The sequence below is a fragment of the Somniosus microcephalus genome, chromosome 13, assembly GCF_052327205.1.
Source record: "Somniosus microcephalus isolate GS21.2 chromosome 13, FLI_Smic_1.0, whole genome shotgun sequence".
NCBI lineage: Eukaryota > Metazoa > Chordata > Chondrichthyes > Squaliformes > Somniosidae > Somniosus > Somniosus microcephalus.
The window spans coordinates 87140682-87162911 of record NC_140999.1 but is presented as its reverse complement, the minus strand read 5'-3'; the positions used below and the strand labels follow the sequence as shown (position 1 = coordinate 87162911).

General features: G+C 48.7%; 2 protein-coding genes across 5 annotated transcripts in view; one reads left to right on the top strand and one right to left on the bottom strand.

Annotated features, from left to right (window-relative positions):
• The window catches only part of LOC147108466 (uncharacterized), an 84743-nt gene extending 82212 nt beyond the window's left edge, over positions 1 to 2531 (top strand). For all 4 annotated transcript variants that reach the window (XM_086005104.1, XM_086005105.1, XM_086005106.1 and 1 more), the window contains exon 2: positions 1554 to 2531. In XM_086005104.1, the coding sequence (XP_085861230.1) occupies positions 1554 to 2147 (594 nt within the window). In that variant the 3' untranslated portion in view covers positions 2148 to 2531. The remainder of the gene's footprint in view (positions 1 to 1553) is intronic.
• Positions 2532 to 2795: 264 nt separating this feature from the next.
• LOC147108465 (uncharacterized) lies at positions 2796 to 6817 on the bottom strand. The gene has a single exon (XM_086005103.1). The coding sequence runs from the start codon at positions 6667 to 6669 to the stop codon at positions 3373 to 3375; it is 3297 nt and encodes a 1098-aa protein (XP_085861229.1). The 5' UTR covers positions 6670 to 6817; the 3' UTR covers positions 2796 to 3372.
• Positions 6818 to 22230: the final 15413 nt, after the last annotated feature.

The following is a 22230-nucleotide window of genomic DNA, read 5'->3' as shown; positions in this document are numbered from 1 at the left end:
TGTTAGCCTGGACACTGGGCATTTGTCAGAACACTGGGTGTTGGGCCAGGATACTGGGCATTCGCAAAAACACTGTGGTAGCAGTTGGCCAGGGCATTAGAAGGGGTGTAGGCCAGGACACCGGGAGAGCAGCTGGCCGGGACACCGGGAGAGCAGCTGGCCGGGACACCGGGAGAGCAGCTGGCCGGGACACCGGGAGAGCAGCTGGCCGGGACACCGGGAGAGTCCTGAACTAGACATTTTCATTCACTTTGCCTCCAATTTCCACCCTTCCCTCACCTTCACATGGTCTATCTCTGACTCTTTCCTTCCTTTCCTCGACTTCTCTGTCTCCATCTCTGGGGATAGGTTATTGACCAATATTCACTACAAGCCCACTGACTCCCACAGCTACCTGGACTACACTTCCTCCCACCCCGCCTCCTGTAAGGACTCTATTCCATTCTCCCAGTTTCTCCGTCTCCGCCGCATCTGCTCCGACGATGCCACCTTCCACACCAGTGCTTCCGACATGTCTTCCTTTTTCCTCAACCGAGGATTCCCCTCGACCGTGGTTGACACGGCCCTCGACCATGTCCGTTCTATCTCCCGCACTTCTGCCCTCACCACTGCCCCTCCCTCCCGGAATCACGATAGGGTTCCCCTTGTCCTCACCTTTCACCCCACCAGCCTCCACATTCAACAGATCATCCTCCGCCATCTCCAAAGTGATCCCACCACCAAATGCATCTTCCCCTCACCTTTCAGCATTCCATAGGGACCGCTCCCTCCGAGGCACCCTAGTCCACTCCTCTATCACCCCCAGCACCTTCCCCTGGCACCTTCCCGTGCAAGTGCAGGAGATGTAACACCTGCCCTTATACCTCCCCCCTTCCCACTTTCCAGGGCCCCAAACACCCCTTCCAGGTGAAACAGCGATTTACTTGTACTTCTCGCAATCTAGTATACTGTATTCGCTGCTCACGATGTGGTCTCCTCTACATTGGGGAGACCAAACGCAGATTGGGTGACCGCTTTGCGGAACACCTCCGTTCAGTCCATAAGGGGGACCCCGAGCTTCCGGTCGCCTGTCATTTTAATTCACCGCTCCATTCCCACTCGGACCTCACTGTCCTTGGCCTCTTCCATTGTTCCACGGAAGCTCAACGTAAACTCAAGGAACAGCACCTTATCTTCCGATTAGGCACTTTACAGCCTTCCGGACTCAATATCGAGTTCAACAATTTCAGATCATAACCTCGGCCCCTATTACATTTTCACTTATTTTTTTATCCACACCTTTGTTTTGGTTTTTCCCTCCCCCCTTTTCCTTTTTTTTCTCTCTCCCTCATGGCAGCTGTCTCCCATTCAGCCAGCACATTTCACACCTAATCTGAGCTGTCTTTTGTCTCCACTAGTCCTATCACCATCTCGTCTCATTTTGAATACCTTTTAATGTCTCTTCTCTTTTGTTCTCTCCCAGCCCGGCCTCTTAATCTATTTCATTCCCTGTGCCTCTTTAGTCTTGATAAAGGGTTTTGACCCGAAACGTCAACTCTAATTTCTTTCCACAGATGTTGCCTGGCCTGCTGAGTTTTTCCAGCATTTTCTGTTGTTACACCGGGAGAGCAGCTGGCCGGGACACCGGGGGAGCAGCTGGCCGGGACACCGGGGGAGCAGCTGGCCGGGACACCGGGGGAGCAGCTGGCCGGGACACCGGGGGAGCAGCTGGCCGGGACACCGGGGGAGCAGCTGGCCGGGACACCGGGGGAGCAGCTGGCCGGGACACCGGGGGAGCAGCTGGCCGGGACACCGGGGGAGCAGCTGGCCGGGACACCGGGGGAGCAGCTGGCCGGGACACCGGGGGAGCAGCTGGCCGGGACACCGGGGGAGCAGCTGGCCGGGACACCGGGAGCGCAGCTGGCCGGGACACCGGGAGAGCAGCTGGCCGGGACACCGGGAGAGCAGCTGGCCGGGACACCGGGGTAGTTGATGGCCAGGACACCGGGGGAGCAGCTGGCCGGGACACCGGGGGAGCAGCTGGCCGGGACACCGGGGGAGCAGCTGGCCGGGACACCGGGGGAGCAGCTGGCCGGGACACCGGGAGAGCAGCTGGCCAGGACACCGGGGTAGTTGATGGCCAGGACACTGGGTTTTGGCCAGGATAATCCCAGTATCCTGGGAGTGCCGTTGGCCAGCACACTCGGGTCGTTGGTACCCAGGACACTGGGAGGGCTCCATTGCTCCTATTTTAATAACACTGTGGGATCTTTAACATCCACATGAGTAGGTAGTCAAGGCCTCAGTTTAACATCCGATTCGAACTATGGCACGCTCAGTACTGCACTGAAGTGCCAGCCTAGATTATGTGCTGCAGTCCAGGATTAGGTTACTTAATAATGCATTTGTCTACAAAATACTGCAGAATAATAAAATGGCCACAGGTAACAAGGTCCCCTGAAGTTTACCAACACTTTCTGAAGCTATAAATGGCTTATTTAAGATTGTTTTTTAAATATGTATAATAAAATATATAATTGTATTTCAAAGCACCACGGATCACCAGTGTCCAGTACTTGATGAGTAACACGTTATATTTGTATGTGCAGCACAGGTCCAGAAAAATGGCAAATAGCTGATTGTGCAATAGGCACACAGGGAATTCCTCTCCCAACATCAGAGTGAAATCTGGTGCAAAAAAGCGTTTCAAAAATAAAAGACATATTTACATATCAGTCTAAATTTCTAACCGTGAAACTCTGCCTCACATACCTCACACACTTTTGGAGTACAATAATTATTGTGACAGTCCTGAATACCAGTTAATAGTTTAATCATCAGTTCAAGATCAGATCGTGTCATTGTCCTAGGTCCAAACATTAACAAAATCTGGAGAACTTCGCTGCTTGACAGATGCACAGAAAGACTTCCAACATCCTTCACCCAGATCAGGGCCATTACTTAAGGTGCAGAACAGAGCACTTATTTACACCAGTACTGAGATAACGAGGTGAGACTGCTTACTTATCCTGTAACCAAATATTGCTCAGTATTAACTGAATCATCACTATGCGAATCAGCTCCTTGAATGTGCCCACACTTTCTGCAGAAACTCAGGTCAGGCCTGTGTTGTGTTGCTGCTACGAGGTCCCAGCCAATTTCAGCAGCAGATCTTGATTCGATTGTTCTAGGGTCCTTCAATTAACTCACATGATTGTCCTCTTGATTCCAAAGTGAATTTCACTTGTGAAGATTAAGCATGTCTAGTCGTCTGATGTATTGCAGGCAGCTCCTGGTGATCTTCCTGCATCTTTGGAGTTTATTCCCTCCAGGCTGATGGGCTGTTCCAGGTTGATTTGCCTCATTGTTCTCAGTTGTTGCAAGTGTCGATGGTCAGATGAAATTGACCAAGCTGTCCTCGCTGTCGTTGGGGACAGTGATCTGAAAAGTCTGGTAGGTCAGCCTGTAATTGTTACTGTGGTTGTTGTCCCAGAACTCTACTCCGTCGACTGTGTACTTGATAGCAAACTGGACGCTGGAGCCTGGCTGCAGCATGTGAGTTGATAGACTCAGTGTGAAGGTGAAGTGGTCCATTTTGTCTTCAATGCTGCTTTCAAATAAGGCTGGAACATCGGTGAAAAGGTTCCAGTCAGTGCAGGTGTAACGGACTGTCACCTCCTTATGATATGCCAGGTTTATGACCAGGATGGTGCCACTGATAACCACTTCTGACACCGTTACTGTCTCCAGGCACACCTTCTGCCTGTGCACTCGTTCAGTGAAGTTTTCATCATCCTTGGGATTGGTGAATTCGGGTCTTAAACTCTGCATCCACATAACACGTTCAGTAGGCTCCCTCATACTGAGGTTAGCGAAGACATGTGCGGGGACAGTTGGGTCTTCTGCTGTGTCATACCTTCGAACTTCAGTTAACTCTAACCCTAGCGAGTCAGCAAATCTCACTCTGTTACTGCTGGTCCTTCTGCCATTCACTCGTCTCTCTGTTGGGGAACCTGGGCAGGATTTTGCCCGTTTCCGCACAGTCGGACGTGGTGGCAAGTCCCTTTTACCTGGACCAAGGTGGGATCCATCTCGTGGACTGTGCTGGTCATGCTGTGGGCCGAATCCATCAGCCAGGTGCACACTATCATATAGGCCCGAGATGTAGCTCAGGTTTCGAGTGAGAGTAATGAAGATTTGTCGTTCTAGCCCTGCATTCTCAGCTAGTGCAGGCTGGGCCCGGGGCTCTAACCCTACATCCTGGCACTTGAAAGGCTGCATGTGCTGCTTGGTCGTCCTGTTCACACCCAAGGGGAGATGAATGCACTCCTCCGACCTCTTGTCCCAGGCCAGGAGAGGTTGCATGTGCTGTGCTGACCTCACATCCCGAAGTACAGCAGGCCTGATCCGCTGCTTTGATCTTGTGCCTCGATCCACAGCTGACTGGGTGTGCTGCACTGACCGAGAACCCATCCCTACAACCCGCTGCGGCTCTTCTGACTCCAGCTTCAAATCAACAACACTCTGAGTCTTTGGATCGGGCGCCAGTTTCATACCTATCATCAGCTGGCCAGTCTGCTCTGAACATGTGTCCTTACCCAGGACAGGCTGAACACTCTGATCTGATCCTGTGCCCTTACCCAGGACAGGCTGAACACTCTGATCTGACCCTGTGCCCTTACCCAGGACAGGCTGAACACTCTGATCTGATCCTGTGTCCTTACCCAGGACAGGCTGAACACTCTGATCTGACCCTGTGCTCTTACCCAGGTCAGGCTGAACACTCTGATCTGACTCTGTGCCATTACCCAAGACAGACTGAATGTCTTTTTCTGATTCCAAATCATCAATAACAAAGTGAATCTGCTTCTCTGATCCTGAATTGCAACTACCAACAGGCTGGGTGCCCATTTCTAATCCAGCACTCTTACCCAGTACAGACTGGGTGCCCTGCTCCAACCCAGCACCCTTACCCAGTACAGACTGGGTGCCCTGCTCCAACCCAGCACCCTTACCCAGTACAGACTGGGTGCCCTGCTGTAACCGAGCACCCTTACCCAGTACTGACTGGGTGCCCTGCTCCAACCCAGCACCCTTACCCAGTACAGACTGGGTGCCCTGCTCCAACCCAGCACCCTTACCCAGTACAGACTGGGTGCCCTGCTGTAACCGAGCACCCTTACCCAGTACTGACTGGGTGCTCTGCGCTAACCCAGCACCCTTACCCAGTACAAACTGGGTGCTCTGCTCCAACCCAGCACCCTTACACATTACAGACTGGGTGCCCTGTTCCAACCCAGCACCCTTACCCAGTACAGACTGGGTGCCCTGCTCCAACCCAGCACCCTTACCCAGTACAAACTGGGTGCCCTGCTCCAACCCAGCACCCTTACCCAGTACAGACTGGGTGCCCTGCTCCAACCCAGCACCCTTACCCAGTACAGACTGGGTGCCCTGCTCCAACCCAGCACCCTTACCCAGTACAGATTGGGTGCCCTGCTCTAACCGAGCACCCTTACCCAGTACTGACTGGGTGCCCTGCTCCAACCCAGCACCCTTAACCGGGACAGACTGGGTACCCTGCTCCAACCCAGCACCCTTACCCAGTACAGACTGGGTGCTCTGCGCTAACCCAGCACCCTTACCCAGTATAAACTGGGTGCCCTGCTCCAACCCAGCACCCTTACACATTACAGACTGGGTGCCCTGTTCCAACCCAGCACCCTTACCCAGTGCAGACTGGGTGCCCTGCTCCAACCCAGCATCCTTACCCAGTACAGACTGGGTGCCCTGCTCCAACCCAGCATCCTTACCCAGTACAAACTGGGTGTCCTGCTCCAACCCAGCACCCTTACCCAGTACAAACTGGGTGCCCTGCTCCAACCCAGCACCCTTACCCAGTACAGACTGGGTGCCCTGCTCCAACCCAGCACCCTTACCCAGTACAGACTGGGTGCCCTGCTCCAACCCAGCACCCTTACCCAGTACAGATTGGGTGCCCTGCTCTAACCGAGCACCCTTACCCAGTACAGAGTGGGTGCCCTGCTCCAACCCAGCACCCTTACCCAGTACAGAGTGGGTACCCTGCTCCAACCCAGCACCCTTAACCGGGACAGACTGGGTGCCCTGCTCCAACCCAGCACCCTTACCCAGTACAGAGTGGGTGCCCTGCTCCAACCCAGCACCCTTACCCAGTACAGAGTGGGTGCCCTGCTCCAACCCAGCACCCTTAACCGGGACAGACTGGGTGCCCTGCTCCAACCCAGCACCCTTACCCAGTACAGAGTGGGTGCCCTGCTCCAACCCAACACCCTTACTCAGAACAGGCTGGGGGCCCTGCTCTGACCCAGCACCCTTACCTGGAACAGACTGGATGCCCTGCTCTGACCCAGCACCCTTACCTGGGACAGGCTGGGGACCCTGCTCTGGCCCAGCACCCTTACCGGGGACAGGCTGGGGACCATGCTCTGGCCCAGCACCCTTACCCAGGACGGGCTGGGTGCCCGGGTCTGACTGTGATTTCCCAGCTGCTGGTTGCTGCTTTACCCCTTTCTTCCATCCCAGGACATGCTGGATCTGGTTCTTGAAGCCCGTGTAGCGATTGGCAGGGGCTGCCCGAGCCTCTGGCACTGCCGCTGGGCGCCCTTGGATAGTGCTGGGTTCGCCCAGACTCTGGGAAGCTGATGCCATTCACGGTGCGAGTGACATTAGGTGAGTGGCCATGGGGCGTGCTGCAGTCTCCGCTCCGTGCGGCGCTGCCTGCTGCCGAAGCCCCTGTTCCTTGTGGCTATGCCCGGCCGGCTGCTAGCCACAGGCAGACTGCCGGCCATCACCTGACTCTTTGTGACCCAGCCCGGGCCACGTCACCGCCTGCTGTGAAAGGGCTCCGCCCTTTTAAAGCGATTGGAGTTTAGCCGACGTTTTTAAAGCAAAATAAGCAGCAGGCAGTCTCGCAAGTGGGCGGCGCTCCTCGCACCGGTTCTACGGTGTCAGAAGCCTGTTTCAATAAGAACATAAGAAATAGGAGCAGGAGTAGGCCAATCGGCCCCTCGAGCCTGCTCCGCCATTCAAGAAGATCATGGCTGATCTGATCCTAACCGCCAATCCACTCTCACAGAACCATCTCCTGCATCTAACAGAATTAGACACACGAAATAGGAGCAGGATCAGGCTACACGGCCCCTGGGCCCGCTCCGCTACCCACAGGGCCATGTCCGATCCGAACCTAGACTCATGTCCAAATTCCCGCTCCCCGTAACCCTTAATTCCCTTTACATAAATTTTAAACAGAAAGAGACAGTTTCCTAGAAGTAATGATGTAGCTTCTACAGCTTTTTGGGGCAGCATATTCCATGGACCTACCACCCTCTGAGTGAAGTAGTTCCTCCTCATCTCAGTTTTGAAAGAGCAGCCCCTTATTCTAAGACTATGCCCCCTAGTTCTAGTTTCACCCATCATCGGGAACATCCTCCCCGCATCCACCCGATCCAACCCCTTCACAATCTTATATGTTTCAATAAGATCGCCTCTCATTCTTCTGAACTCCAATGAGTAGAGTCCCAATCTACTCAACCTCTCCTCATATGTCCATCCCCTCATCCCCGGGATTAACCGAGTGAACCTTCTTTGTACTGACTCGAGAGCAAGTATGTCCTTTCTTAAGTATGGACACCAAAACTGTACGCAGTATTCCAGGTGCGGTCTCACCAATACCTTGTACAACTGAAGCAATACCTCCCTATTTTTATATTCTATCCCCCTAGCAATGAAAGGAAACAGCCCGGACCTGGGCTCAACACATACACTGGCCTCACCTACAACCTGCTGCAGACTCAATTGGTGCCAATCCGGCCGCACTTTCGGCCCATCTTCTACAGCTTACCCACAATGCCCCAGCCATGGAGCCTGCCACCAGGGATTAGCCTGCGCCCATCCAGGACCTCTGCCTGCAGACGACGGAGCACAAGGAAATGCTCGGTCTGTGGATTCATCTCCCCTCCCGCCTCCTCTGCTGCAACCTTTCTTGCCTTTCTGTATTTTTACCATGTTCAATGCCCCCTGACGTTCTGCTCATTAAGCTACAATTTCATACTGTCCTGCGCACTCGTCCTCCGCCCAGCATGCTCAATATCTTCAAATCCAAATTGCCCTCTATTCCAACTCAACCTTTTCCAGGAGGGACCTAAGCTCTAGAACTCTTTACACCTACTCCTTCCCCTCCCCAGAGTCTTTTGTTTATCCTGCAACCATCATGGCTTATAAAACCCAAGCTTCAGTCACTTAATCAGTACTTCCTGACTTATCTTTATTAATTCTTTTCAAACTATGAGTGTAAAACCAGTGCCCTGAGTGGGAGCCACTCAAAGGAGTCTCCAGCTGTTCAATGTTGGTGAGGGAGCTGGAAGGAGGTTCCCTCCAGGGGCAGGGAGTGACGGTAGTTGGGTTGGAAGTGGGTAGGGAGGGACTGATGTTACATGCCAAATGACTGAGAGGCAGTTTTCTGAAAGGATATATTGACCTCTTAGACCAATTCCCATTTACTTATTTAAGTATTGTGCTATTCAGTATCTCACCTATTTTCTTTTGCATCTATTGTATCATTTTACTTGTAAATAAACTGATCTCTCTCACAAGAATCCTCCTCAATCGCCTTCTCCCAGTGACCGAAGAGCTCCTTCCAGAATCGCAATGCGGATTCCACCCACTAAGGGGCACAATGGACATGATCTTCACCGCACATCAATTACAAGAGAAATACAGGGAACAGCACCAACCACTGTACATGGCCTTCTTTGATCTCACAAAGGCCTTCGACACTGTCAACTGTGAGGGACTATGGAGTGTCCTCCTCAAATTCGGCTACCCTCAAAAGTTTGTCATCATCCTCTGCCTGCTTCACGACGACATGCAAGCCGTGATCCTGACCAACGGTTCCACCACAGACCCAATTCACATATGAACCGGGGTCAAGCAAGGCTGTGTCATTGCACCAACGCTCTTCTCGATCTTCCTTGCTGCAATGCTCCATCTCACCCTCAGTAAGCTCCCCACTGGAGTGGAGCTAATTTACAGAACAAACGGGAAACTGTTCAACCTCCGTCGCCTCCAATCCAGATCCAAAGTCGTCCCATCCTCTGTCGTCGAATTACAGTATGTAGACGACGCTTGCGTCTGCGCTCACTCGGAGGTCGAACTCCAAACCATCGTCAACACCTTCACTGAAGTATACAAGAGCATGGGCTTTACACTAAACACCTGTAAGACAAAGGTCCTCTACCAATCTGCCCCCGCCACACAGTACTGCCCCCCGATTATTAAAATCCACAACAAGGTCTTGGACAACGTGGACCACTTTCCATACCTTGGGAGCCTACTGTCAACAAGGGCAGGCATCAACGACAAAGTCCAACACCGCCTTCAGTGTGCCAGTGCAGCCTTCAGTCGCCTGAGAAAAAGAGTGTTTGAAGATCAGGACCTCAAACCCGGCGCTAAGCTCATGGTCTATAGAGCAGCAGTGATACCCGCCCTGCTGTATGCCTTAGAGACATGGACCATGTACAGCAGGCACCTCAAAGCACTGGAGAGGTACCACCAACGCTGCCTCCGCAAGATCCTGCAAAATCCATTGGCAGGATAGGCGCACCAACATCAATGCTCTTGCTCAGGCCAACATCCCCAGCATCAAAGCTTTGACCATGCTCGATCAGCTCCGATGGATAGGTCACATTGTCCACATGCCCGATACGAGACTCCCAAAACAAGCGCTCTATTTGGAGCTCCGGCATGGCAAGAGAGCCCCAGGTGGGTAGAGGAAATGCTTCAAGGACACCCTCAAAGCCTCCTTGAAAAAGTGTAACATCCCGACTGACACCTGGGAATCCCTGGCCCAAGACCGCACAAAGTGGAGGAGAAGCATTCGGGAAGGCACCAAACAACTTGAGTCTCTTCGCTGGGAGCAAGCGGAAGCCAAGTGCAGGCAGCACAAGGAGCACACGTCAACCCAAGCACCCCACCCACCCGCCCCTTCAACCACCGTCTGCCCCACCTGTGACAGAGACTGTAGGTCCCGCATTGGACTCATCAGTCACTTGAGAACTCATTTTTAATGTGGAAGCAAGTCATCCTCGGTTCCGAGGGACTGCCTAAGAAGAGAAATAAACTGAATAGTAGTTTTTGCCTGTGGTTTAGTGGTGTGGGGTTTGAGACAGAACTACAAATTTCTGTCTTTATTTTCTATAAGTTTGGGTCAAAAGAGACTGTCCCCTATTAAAATTACAAAATGGTGGATGAACATTTGGTCTGCAAGTAAACAGATAACTGATGAAAGGATTCTCTTTGACTGCGGGCGGACAGGGATGATGGGGCACATCTGTTAGTTGCTGACAACTTTGTGTTCCATGATAGCTAAGCTATTAAGAAACCCATTGTAAGGTGGCTTATTGGATCGATATTATTGTCATGAAGTAAGACACCATTGTTGCCTTGATGGTTAATTCAGTCTAAACTCAGTTGGGCTTCTATATCAAGGAAAGGACTTCCATATAATCATACACCTTTTTGGGGTCTCATTCTCCATTCACCTTGTGTCCAATAGGGCTCTACAAGGAACTGCCTCATCTAATTTACCAGCAGAGGATGTGCTTCCAAAAACTGGTTGAGAAGCAGCTACCTGATAAATAGTAAATTAACCCCTCAGGTCAGGTTCCGCTTCTACTGTGCAAGTATTATGCTCATTAGTATCTATGTCTTTCTGCTCTTAAAATTAATTTGCCTGTAAATAAATCTGACTGAGCCATTTACTCCCTGCAGAGGTCGTGTTATGTGTGGATAGTGACATGCTTGGCATCCCAAATATTCTCCAGCAAGCAATTTATTATTATTAGGGGTGAGATTTTGGTTCGTAAACAGCCCAGTCTGTTGGACTCATAGAATGATACAGCACAAAACCCTCCATGATTTTGAACACGTCTATCAAATCTCCTTTTAACTTCTCTGCTCTAAGAAGAACAATCCCAGTTTCTCCAGTCTCTCCACACAACTTTCATCCCTGGTACCATTCTAGTAAATCTCCTCTGCACCCTCTCTAAGGCCTTGAAGTCCTTCCTAAATTGTGGTGCCCAGAATTGGACACAATACTCCAGTTGGTTGAACAACTGTTGTCCAGCTGTGAACAAGGGAAAGTGTTGGGGAAAGCGTGAAAATTAAAATAAATTGCCACAGGCAAACGACAGCGACCATGAGCATCAGATCGCAAAAACAAGACAAAAAGTTGGAATTGGCTTGACTGGTGGCAGAAAAGACAGCACTGATGCAAAGTTGAATCAGGAAGCTGGCAATAAAGGAGCAGCACAAATATGAAGCAGAAGAAGCAGCATTGGTGTGGACCTGACGTGGAGAAAAGCTTGCTAACAGTAGATTGAGCTCATGATTCTGCCCAAAATAATTATACTAAAATCTAAACTTACTCCTAATTTTGAGGAAGGGGGTGACAGATACAAATTTTTAAGAGCATTAGAATTGTTAACAAGTTCCAGGGCTGAGAGGTTGGTGGGATGTCCTCTTGGAGCGGAGTGGCTCACAACGTGTTCATGAGTAGATCCAAAAACAAATAATTCTCTCATTGTTTGGCTTCACCAGAAGTGTACAGGTGTGAACTTAAAATGTTCAGGTAAACTCATCCATAGCTATAGAGAACTGGTGACAGAAAGGAAAGATGTATGGGGTGGCTCTGCTGCACAGAATGGGAGGAAAAAGATGGGTAGAGCTATAGTAATAGGGGATTCAATTGTAAGGGGAATAGATAGGCGTTTCTGCGGCCGCAAGTGAGACTCCAGGACAGACAACAAAATGAAACTGGCTATCCTAAAACTCTTCAACTTGGTTCTGAGTGTCGGTTATTTCCCTGATATCTGGAACAAAGGACTCATTACGCCCATATACAAAAGTGGGGACAAAATCGACCCAAACAACTATCGAGGCATCTGTGTAAACAGTAACCTGGGGAAGGTATTCTGTAGCATCATAAACAAAAGACTTATAAACTTCCTTGAGGAGCACAATGTCTTGAGTAAAAGCCAAATTGGATTCCTGCCAAACTATAGAACATCCGATCATATCTTCACCCTACAGACCCTAATTGACAAACACGTTCACAATAACAAAAGCAAAATCTACGCATGCTTTGTAGATTTCCAGAAGGCTTTCGACTCCATCTGGCATGACGGTTTATTCCTGAAACTTATCGAAAGTGGGGTAGGAGGGAAAACATATGATGTAATTAAATCAATGTATACAAACAACAAATGTGCAGTTAAAATTGGAGACAAACAAACAAAATACTTCCCACAGGGGCGGGGGGTGACGCAGGGCTCGCCAATCTCACCGACACTCTTTAATATTTACATAAATGGATTGGCAAAACTACTTGAACAATCTACAGCACCCGGCCTCACCCTATATGAATCCAAGGTTAAATTCCTCCTCTATGCAGACGACCTGGTTCTGCTGTCACCTACTAAAGAGGGGCTACAGCAAAACCTGGACCTGCTGGAGTCGTACTGCCAGACTTGGGCCCTGACAATAAATCCCCAAAAAACCAAAGTCCTTGTGTTCCAGCAAAGATCCAAACATCAGGGACCCAAAATAAATTTCACAGTAGGAACAACCAAAATTGAACAAACCACTAACTACACATACTTGGGCTTAAAAATCAGTTCTACGGGAAACTTCAAACTGGCTGTGAATGAACTGAAAGAGAAAGCAAGAAGGGCTTTCTATGCCATCAAAAAATCAATCCAAATAGAAATCCCAATTAGCATTTGGCTCAAAATTTTCAAATCAGTAATTGAACCAATTGCACTCTATGGCAGTGAGGTATGGGGACCGCTAACTCAACAAGAATTTGCAAAATGGGACAAACACCCAATTGAGATCCTACATGCAGAATTCTGTAAAAGTATCCTCCGGACTCAAAGGAAAACAGTAAACAATGCATGCAGGGCGGAACTAGGCCAATATCCATTAATAATCACTATCCAAAAAAGAGCCACCAAATTTTGGAATCACCTACAAATGAGCAATCCCCAATGCTATCACTACGACGCCCTGAAATGCCAAGAGCTGACCATAAAGAAGAATACCCTCAGTCAATTAGTCCTGGGACTCAGTGAAGTAACTACTAACAATACTAACAATAACCAGCCCCAGGACAGTGACAGGGTAACACAAAGAATTCGACCCAACACAATCGTCGCTAAGCAAAAGGAAAAATATCTGACATATTGGGCAGAAACAACAAAAACCCAAAGCAAACTCAATTGCTACTTGGCCCTAAACAGACAATACAACATAGCTGATTACCTGACCATGGTAAAGGATAACAAACTGAGAAGAACCTTGACAAGGTACAGACTTAGCGAACATAGCCTAGCGATCGAAAAAGGCAGACACAGGCAGACCAGGCTGCCAAGAGAGGACAGGATATGCTCTCACTGCAGTCAGGGAGTGGTGGAGACAGAGATGCACTTCCTCACAGCTTGTGGAAAATATCAGGGCATCAGGGAGAATTTCTACCAAAAATTCTCACAAATATGCCCTGATTTCAGAAATCTGAATGACAACCAAAAACTCCCATTCCTACTGGGAGAGGAGAGAAGCTGTATAACACTGGCGGCGCACTATGTTACAGCTTGCCATGAACAGAGGGACAACCAGTAAACTAAGAAAAAAATATATATAAACAATGCGAATGTATATTTATACACTCAGGGATATACCTGTTTATACACTGTATGAATAGAACTGCGTTTATGTGCTAAACCATAAATGTATTTTGATGCTTTGGCAACATAAGATGTAACTTATCATGCCAATAAAGCGATTTAAATTGTAAATTGTAAAATTGGTGTGTTGCCTCCCTGGTGCAAGGGTCAAGGATGTCTCCGAGCGGCTGCAGAACATCTGGGAAGGGGAGGGTGAACAGCCAGTTGTCGTGGTGCATATAGGCTCCAACGATATAGATAAAAAGTGGGATGAGGTCCTAAAAGCGGAATATAGGGTGTTAGGAGATAAATTAAAAAACAGGACCTCAAAGGTAGTAATCTCAGGATTGCTACCAGTGCCACGTGCTAGTCAGAGTAGAAATAGAAGGATACTTCAGATGAATACGTGGCTGGAGGAATGGTGCCAGGGGGAGGGATTCAAGTTCCTGGGGCATTGGAACCAGTTCTGGGGGAGGTGGGACCAGTTCAAACCAGATGGTTTGCACATGGGCAGGGCTGGAACCGATGTCCTAGGGGGAGTGTATGCTAGTGCTGTGGGGGAGGGTTTAAACTAAAATGGCAGGGGGTTGGGAACCTGAGCAGGGAGACAGAGGAAAGGGAAACAAGGATAAAAGCAAAAGATAGGAAGGAGAAAAACAAAAGTGGCAGTCAGAGAAATCAATGGTTTAAATCAAACATGGCCACAGTACATAATAATTCTAATAGGTCTAAGAGCATTAAAAAAAAGCCTGAAGGCTTTGCGAGGAGCATTTGTAATAAGGTGGATGAATTGGCTGTGCAAATAGAGGTAAATGAATATGATTTGGTTGGGATTACGGAAACGTGGCTCAAGGATGGCCAAGACTGGGAACTCAACATTCAGGGGTATTTGATATTCAGGAAAGATAGGCAAAAAGGAAAGGAAGGTGGGGTAGCATTACTGGTTAAAGAAGGGATTAACACAATGGTAATGAAGGATATCAGCTCTGATGATGTGGAATCTGTATGGGTAGAATTGAGGAATACTAAGGGGGAGAAAACGTTAGTGGGAGTGGTGTATAGACCTCCAAACAGTAAGGCGGAGGTTGGGGATGGCATTAAAAGGGAAATTAAAGAAGCGTGCAATAAGGGCACAGCAGTCATCATGGGTGACTTTAATCTACATATAGATTGGGCCAACCAAATTAGTAACAATACTGTGGAGGAGGAATTCCTGGAGTGCTTATGGGATGGTTTCCTGGACCAATATGTCAAGGAACCAACCAGAGATCAGGTCATCTTAGACTGGGTATTATGTAATGAGAAAGGAATAATTAGCAATCTTGTTGTACGAGGCCCCTTGGGTCGGAGCGATCATAATATGATCGAATTCTTCATTAAGATGGAGAATGAAGTAGTTGAATCAGAGACTAGGGTCCTCAATTTAAATAAAGGAAACTACGATGGTCTGAGGAGCGAGTTGGGTAGGATTGATTGGGGAATGGCACTCAAAGGGTTGACAGTGGATAGGCCATGGCAAACATTCAAAGACCGAATGGATGAGCTACAGAATTTGTTCATCCCAGTTTGGCATAAAAATAAAACAAAAAAGGTGACTCAACCGTGGCTAACAAGGGAAATTAGGGATAGCATAAGATCCAAAGAGAGGACATATAAATTGGCCAGAAAAAGCAATAATCCTGAGGATTGGGAGCAGTTTAGGATTCAACAAAGGAGGACAAAGGGATTAATTAAGAAGGGGAAAACAGAATGAGAGTAAGCTTTCAGGGAACATAAAAACTAACTGTAAATGCTTTTATAGATATGTGAAGAGAAAAAGATTGGTGAAGTCAAGCGTAGGTCCCTTGCAGTCAGAATCAGGGGAATTTGTAATGGGGAACAAAGAAATGGAAGACCAACTAAATACATATTTTGGTTCTGCTTCACAAAGGAAGACACAAATAACCTCCCAGAGATGCCGGGGAACATAGGGTCTGATGAAAGGGTGGAACTGAAATAAATCAGTATTTGTAGGGAAATAGTGTTAGGAAAATTGATGGGACTGAAGGCCGATAAATCCCCAGGACCTGATAATCTACATCCCAGGGTACTTAAGGAAGTGGCCCTAGAAATAGTAGATGCATTGCTGGTCATCTTCCAGAATGCGATAGACTCTGGAACAGTACCCATGGATTGGAGGGTAGCTAATGTTACCCCACTATTCAAAAAAGGTGGTAGAGAAAAAGTGGGGAATTATAAGCCTGACATCGGTAGTGGGGAAAATGCTAGAGTCCATTATAAAAGATGTAATAGCAGAGCACTTGGAAAGCAGTGACAGGATCAGACAAATTCAACATGGATTTACAAAAGGTAAACCTGCTTGACTAATCTACTGGAATTTTTTGAGGATGTAACTGGTAAAATAGATAAGGGAGAACCAGTGGATGTGGTGTATTTGGACTTTCAGAAGGCTTTCGATAAGGTCCCACATAAGAGATTAGCGTGCAAAATTAAGGCACATGGGATTGGGGGCAAGGTATTGACTTGGATAGAGAACTGGTTGGCGGACAGAAAGCAAAGAGTTGGAATAAATGGGTCATTTTCTGAGTGGCAGGCAGTGACTAGTGGGGTACCACAAGGATCGGTCCTAGGACCCCAGCTGTTCACGATATATATTAATGATGATCTGGACGAGGGAATTGGATGTAATATCTCCAAATTTGCAGACGACACAAAGCTGGGTGGGAGGGTATGCTGTGAGGAGGATGTCGTGAAACTCCAGTACGATTTGGACAGGTTGGGTGATTGGGCAGAAACATGGCAAATGCACGATAATGTGAGGTTATCCACTTTGGTGGCAAAAACAGGAATGCAGATTATTATTTGAATGGCAATAGATTGGGAGAAGGGGAAGTGCAAAGAGACCTGGGTGTTCTTGTGCAGCAATCGCTGAAGGTAAGCATGCAGGTGCAGCAGGCGGTTAAGAAGGCAAATGATATGTTGGCCTTCGTAGCAAGAGGGTTCGAGTACAGGAACAAGGATGTCTTGCTACAGTTGTACAGGGCCTTGGTGAGACCACACCTTGAGTATTGTGTGCAGTTTTGGTCGCCTTACCTGAGGTAGGACGTTCTTGCCATGGAGAGAGTGCAGCGAAGATTCACCAGGCTGATACCTGGGATGGCAGGAATGACATATGAGGAGAGATTGTGTCGATTGGGCTTATACTCACTAGATTTTAGAAGATTGAGAGGGGATCTCATCGAAACCTATAAAATTCTGTCAGGCCTGGACAGACTAGATGCAGGAAGGATGTTTCTGATGGCTGGGGAGTCCAGAACCAGGAGTCATAGTCTAAGGATAAGGGGTAAGCCATTTAGGACTGAAATGAGGAGGAATTTCTTCACCCAGAGAGTGGTGAACCTGTGGAATTCTCTGCCACAGAGGGCGGTGGAGGCCAGTTCATTAAATATATTCAAGAAAGAGTTGGATATATTTCTTAAGGCTAAAGGGATCAAGGGATATGGGGAGAAGGCAGGGACAGGGTACTGAATTTGGATGATCAGCCATGATCTCATTGAATGGCGGAGCAGGCTCGAGGGGCCGAATGGCCTACTCCTGCTCCTATCTTCTATGATTGTATGAAGAGTGTTTAGAGGGGAAATTGAAGGATTCAAAAATTTCATACATCCACCCCCCCACCCCGAAGATTTATTTGGTTTTTAAAAGAAAAACCTTGGTCAGACTGAGTTTTAAAATCCAGGGCACAACAAAATGGCTGCGGTCAGACCACGTGACCGAAAGCCTGTCAGTTTCAATTCGGACCCTGGCAAGCTAACAGCTTGTTCATTTCAATGTCTGCAGCAAGGAGATCACGAAACCAGACAAGACTTTTGCATATGCGTTGGGGACAAACCCAATTACAATCAGACCTACGCATAAAGGCCATCAAGGTGTAGGTGTTTGCTCAAACAATCAAAATAATCAGCGGGGCCATCGAGACGGGGCTGGCCCCCATCAAAGAACCTGTTGGACAAAGGAGAGCAGTTGCAGAACCGGCAGGAACCGATTACCGGCCATCCAAGTCGATGGGCCAAGATCGATACCTTTTGTTTAATTCCAGCCCGCTCAAATCAGACAAAAGAATGAGCTGATCGAGCGTAGAGATAAGGGCTGCCGAGGGGGGGGGGCTATAACTAGCCTCTCGAGAAGCCATTCTCTCTCTCTCGCCTCACCTCCTGCGCCCTGCCTCGCCATCAACCAAGGAAGAAGACCATCAAAGGAGAGCCCGTCCAGAGAGGTAGGATACCCTGTCAGAGACCTTTTAATTACTGGGGTATCTCTACCTGGACGGTGAAGTCTGTGCAACAGCGGGACCACATGACATCAGCAGGCAACAGGGCAAAGGAGCAAGGCTTTTCTTTCAACATCTCAGACCGGTGAGCATTATACTTCTGACCCATCGCAAGATAATCTAGCTAGGTGTAGAGGGTGGGAGTTAAGGGGATTGCTGAATTGTCATTTTAGCCATTTTCCCTCGATGTGCCATTTCTCCTCCCCTGTTAAGTGTAAGTGTACTGCATTCATATCATCCTTTTGTATAGTATTGTTATCTTATTTTCTCTGTTAATAAATTTTGGTTTTCTTTGTACCAAACCACTGGTCTGCTCATTTGTCTATATCGCTATCTGCCAATAAGTCCGGGGATCAGAACTAAGGGGTGAGCGATCCAAACCGCTCAGAGATAAAGCAGCCGGAGACATAACTGACTGGCCAAAACAAGTAGCAAAACCCCCTACAAAATGTAATGAAGTAATTGGCTCTGTCGTGCAATGGATAGCGCATTGGACTTCTGGTTAATGGTTCAAAAGTCATTCAAAGTTTGAGTCCCACCAAAGTCATTATTCAGTCAGGTTTTGGTGGTGAAATTTTGAATCTATTATTAGGGACGTGGTAACAGGGCACTTAGAAAATCATAATACAGCATTGCCAACCCCACAGCCTCATAAATCAGGAGACAAACTCTTAAAATTCATGAGCTTTGGTATAGAAACTGAGTTGCTTTTTCCCCCCCGACCCGACCCCTCGCTGACCTTTGCTCCTGGACAGGAACCGTATTCGGCCGTCACTAACCTCCCTCTCTCTCTTTCATCTGCTTTCCCTTGTTTTTGATGTAGGCGTTTCATTTTATTTTGCAAATCATAAGCTGTCACTACCCCGCCTGATTGCAGGATTTGATCGCAGCAAGCGCGTCATCCTTGCAAAGGCATTAATCACCTTGTAGACTTCACACACTGCCTCCGACCCTGAACCTTTCACATTAGTATAATAAAAATTTCTCCTAATTATTTCAGAGGATGCAGCCAAGGGTCTGTCGTGAAGGCCTTGTCCACAAACGTGACTGTTAGACTAAATTATTGATCCTTTGATATGATCAGTATATGACTTTATGGGAGAGCAGAGAGAGAGCTGTGTGCCCCTGTGAGCCACACAGTAGCAAGCCCCAATAAAGCTGCACCATTAATGGGGGTAGTTTCAAGGCTAGTCTCTTCCATTGAAAGAGGTTAATGGGTCCATCAAATAGCTTTTATGAAAATAATTGCATTTGGTATAAATTAAGAACAGATTTGCTTTGCGACTGCAGAGGTGAGACCCTGGACTCACCCCTTGAATCCAGAAACACCTAAATCTCAGGGGGAGGGGAAATATGCTGATTTGCGCATGCGTGAAAAATTTACACGATTTGCGCATTTTTTCACGCATGTGCAAAACGGCGTTTTCTTTCCGGAAAAATCCTGAGATCGAGGCATTCCATCATGAGCAAAGTTTTGTTTCACTCCAAAATTGCATTGGCAATACTGATAATATGATTGGGCAGAGTCAACACGGATTATGAAAGGAAAATCGTGTTTGGCAAATCTGTTAGAGATTTTTGATGTTGTAACTAGCAGGGTCAATAAGGGGGAACCAGTGGGTGTGGTGTATTTGGATTTTCAAAAGGCATTCAATAAGGTGCCACACAAGAAGTTATTACACAAAATTAGGACTCATGGGATTGGGGGTAATATACTGGCATGGATTGAGGATTGGTTAACGGACAGAAAACAGAGAGTAGGAATAAACTGGTCATTTTTGAATTGGCAGGCTGTAACTAGTGGGGTACCGCAAGGATCAGTGTTTGGACCTCAGCTATTCACAATCTATATCAGTGACTTAGATGAGGGGACCGAGTGTAATGTATCCAAGTTTGTTGATGATACAAAGCTGGGTAAGAATGTAAGTTGAGGACACAAAGAGGCTGCAAAGGGATATAGACCGGTTAAGTTTGGGCAAGAACATGGCAGATGGAATATAATGTGGAGAAATGTGAAGTAATCCACTTTGGTATGAAAAATAGAAAAGCAGAGTATTTTTTAAATGGTGAGAGATTGGGAAATGTTGATATTCAGAAGGACCTGGGTGTCCTTGTACACGAATCACTGAAAGTTAACAGCAAATGGTATGTCAGCCTTTACTACAACAGGATTGGTTTATAAGAGTAAAGAAGTCTTACTGCAATTACAGCATATAGGGCCCTGGTGAGACCACACTTGGAGTATTGTGTACAGTTTTGGTCTCCTTATCTAAGGAAGGATATACTTGCCATAGAGGGAGTGTAACGAAGGTTCACCAGACTGGTTCCTGGGATGGGGGGATTGTCCTTTGAGGAGAGATTGAGTAAACTAGGCTTATATTCTCCAGAGTTTAGAAGAATGAGAGGTGATCTAATTGAAGCATATACAATTCTTACAGGGCTTGACAGGATACATGCAGGGAGGATGTTTTCCCTGGCTGGGGAGTCTAGAATCAGGGGTCACAGTCTCAGAATACGGGATCAGCCATTTAGGACCGAGATGAGGAGAAATTTCTTCATTCAGAGGGTGGTGAATCTTTGGAATTCTCTACCCCAGAGGGCTGTGGATGCTCAGTTGTTGAGTATATTCAAGATAGAGATCGATAGATTTTTGGGTACTAAGGGAATCAAGGGATACAGGGATAGTGTGGGAAGGTGGATTTGAGGTAGAAGATCAGGTGTGATCTCATTGAATAGCAGAGCAGACTCAAAGGGTCGAATGGCCTACTCCTGCTCCTATTTCTTATCTATATATATAAAAGACCTCTCCTGTCTGTCTGTCTGTCTGTCTGTCTGTCCGTCCGTCCGTTCTCTATACGTTTGAAAGTTATAGAGTGTACCGACGCGCGCGTCACCGTCATAGGCGTATTTATGTTTCGGCCGGACAAAAATCGCGCCCGCGGTATCCAAAAAACGTTCAACATTCCGCTCATTAGCATCTCATTAGCGACCATGTGACATCGAGGTCGACCAATCGTACAGCGGGTTCCTGGCGCGTGCCATCCTACAGTTGAGTGTTGAGTGACTTGACGATTGACCAATCCTACGCTTCGGTGACCTGACGGTCGACCAATCGGTGCATGTGTGGGTGGGCCTTATCGTTCTGAACCGAGGTGAGTGGCCGCCATCTTGATTTTTCATGATTTTTTCCCCACACTTTCTGTGTGTTAGGGAACTAAGGTAAATATTTGAATTATGTGTTAGGGAATTAACAATTTATTTGAGTTTTAAATTGTGTTTAGCAACAGTAGGAAATTAAGTGATCCCCTAACCGCCGCCGTCCCCCCCCCTCCTCCTCACCCTCGTGCAGGGGGGACTCGGGGCTGCTCTCCAGGCCCGCTGCAGGCAGGCCTTAAGCTCAAAAAATTTCTCTCTCTCTCCTTCTCCTCTTCCCTCTCCTTCTCCTCTTCCCTCTCTCTCCTTCTCCTCTTCCCTTTCTCTCCTCTTCCCTCTCTCTCTATCTCTACTTCCCCCTCTCTCTCTTCCCGTGAGTGCGGGCCACCCGAAGTTTGCCGCTCGCTAACGGCCGCCGGGCCGCGGGGTTTCCCTGCCTGATCCCCGCGGTCCGCCTCGCGCCGCTGGCACTGACCGCGCCTGCGCCGCCCGCCCGCCCGCGCCTCGCGCCGCTGGCACTGACCGCGCCTGCGCCGCCCGCCCGCCCGCGAGAGCCCGCTCTCCCACTCCCGGTGCCGGCCGCCGCTCAGCTCAAGGGGGGAGCGGGGAGGGGGGAGTGTGAGGGGGGGGGAAGAGAGGAGGGGGGAGTGTGAGGGAGAGGAGGGGGGAGTGTGAGGGAGAGGAGGGGGGAGTGTGAGGGAGAGGAGGGGGGAGTGTGAGGGAGAGGAGGGCGGGAGTGTGAGGGAGAGGAGGGGGGAGTGTGAGGGAGAGGAGGGGGGGAGTGTGAGGGAGAGGGGGGAGTGTGAGGGAGAGGGGGGGATTGTGAGGGAGAGGGGGAGGGAGAGTGTGAGGGAGAGGGGGGGAGTGTGAGGGAGAGGGGGGGAGTGTGTGAGGGAGAGGGGGGAGTGTGTGAGGGAGAGGGGGGGAGTGTGTGAGGGAGAGGGGGGGAGTGTGTGAGGGAGGGGGGGGAGTGTGTGAGGGAGAGGGGGGTGGAGTGTGTGAGGGAGA

Coding starts and splice junctions, on each gene's coding strand:
- LOC147108465 (XM_086005103.1), bottom strand. CDS start 6,669: ATGGCATCAGCTTCCCAGAGTCTGGGCGAACCCAGCACTATCCAAGGG.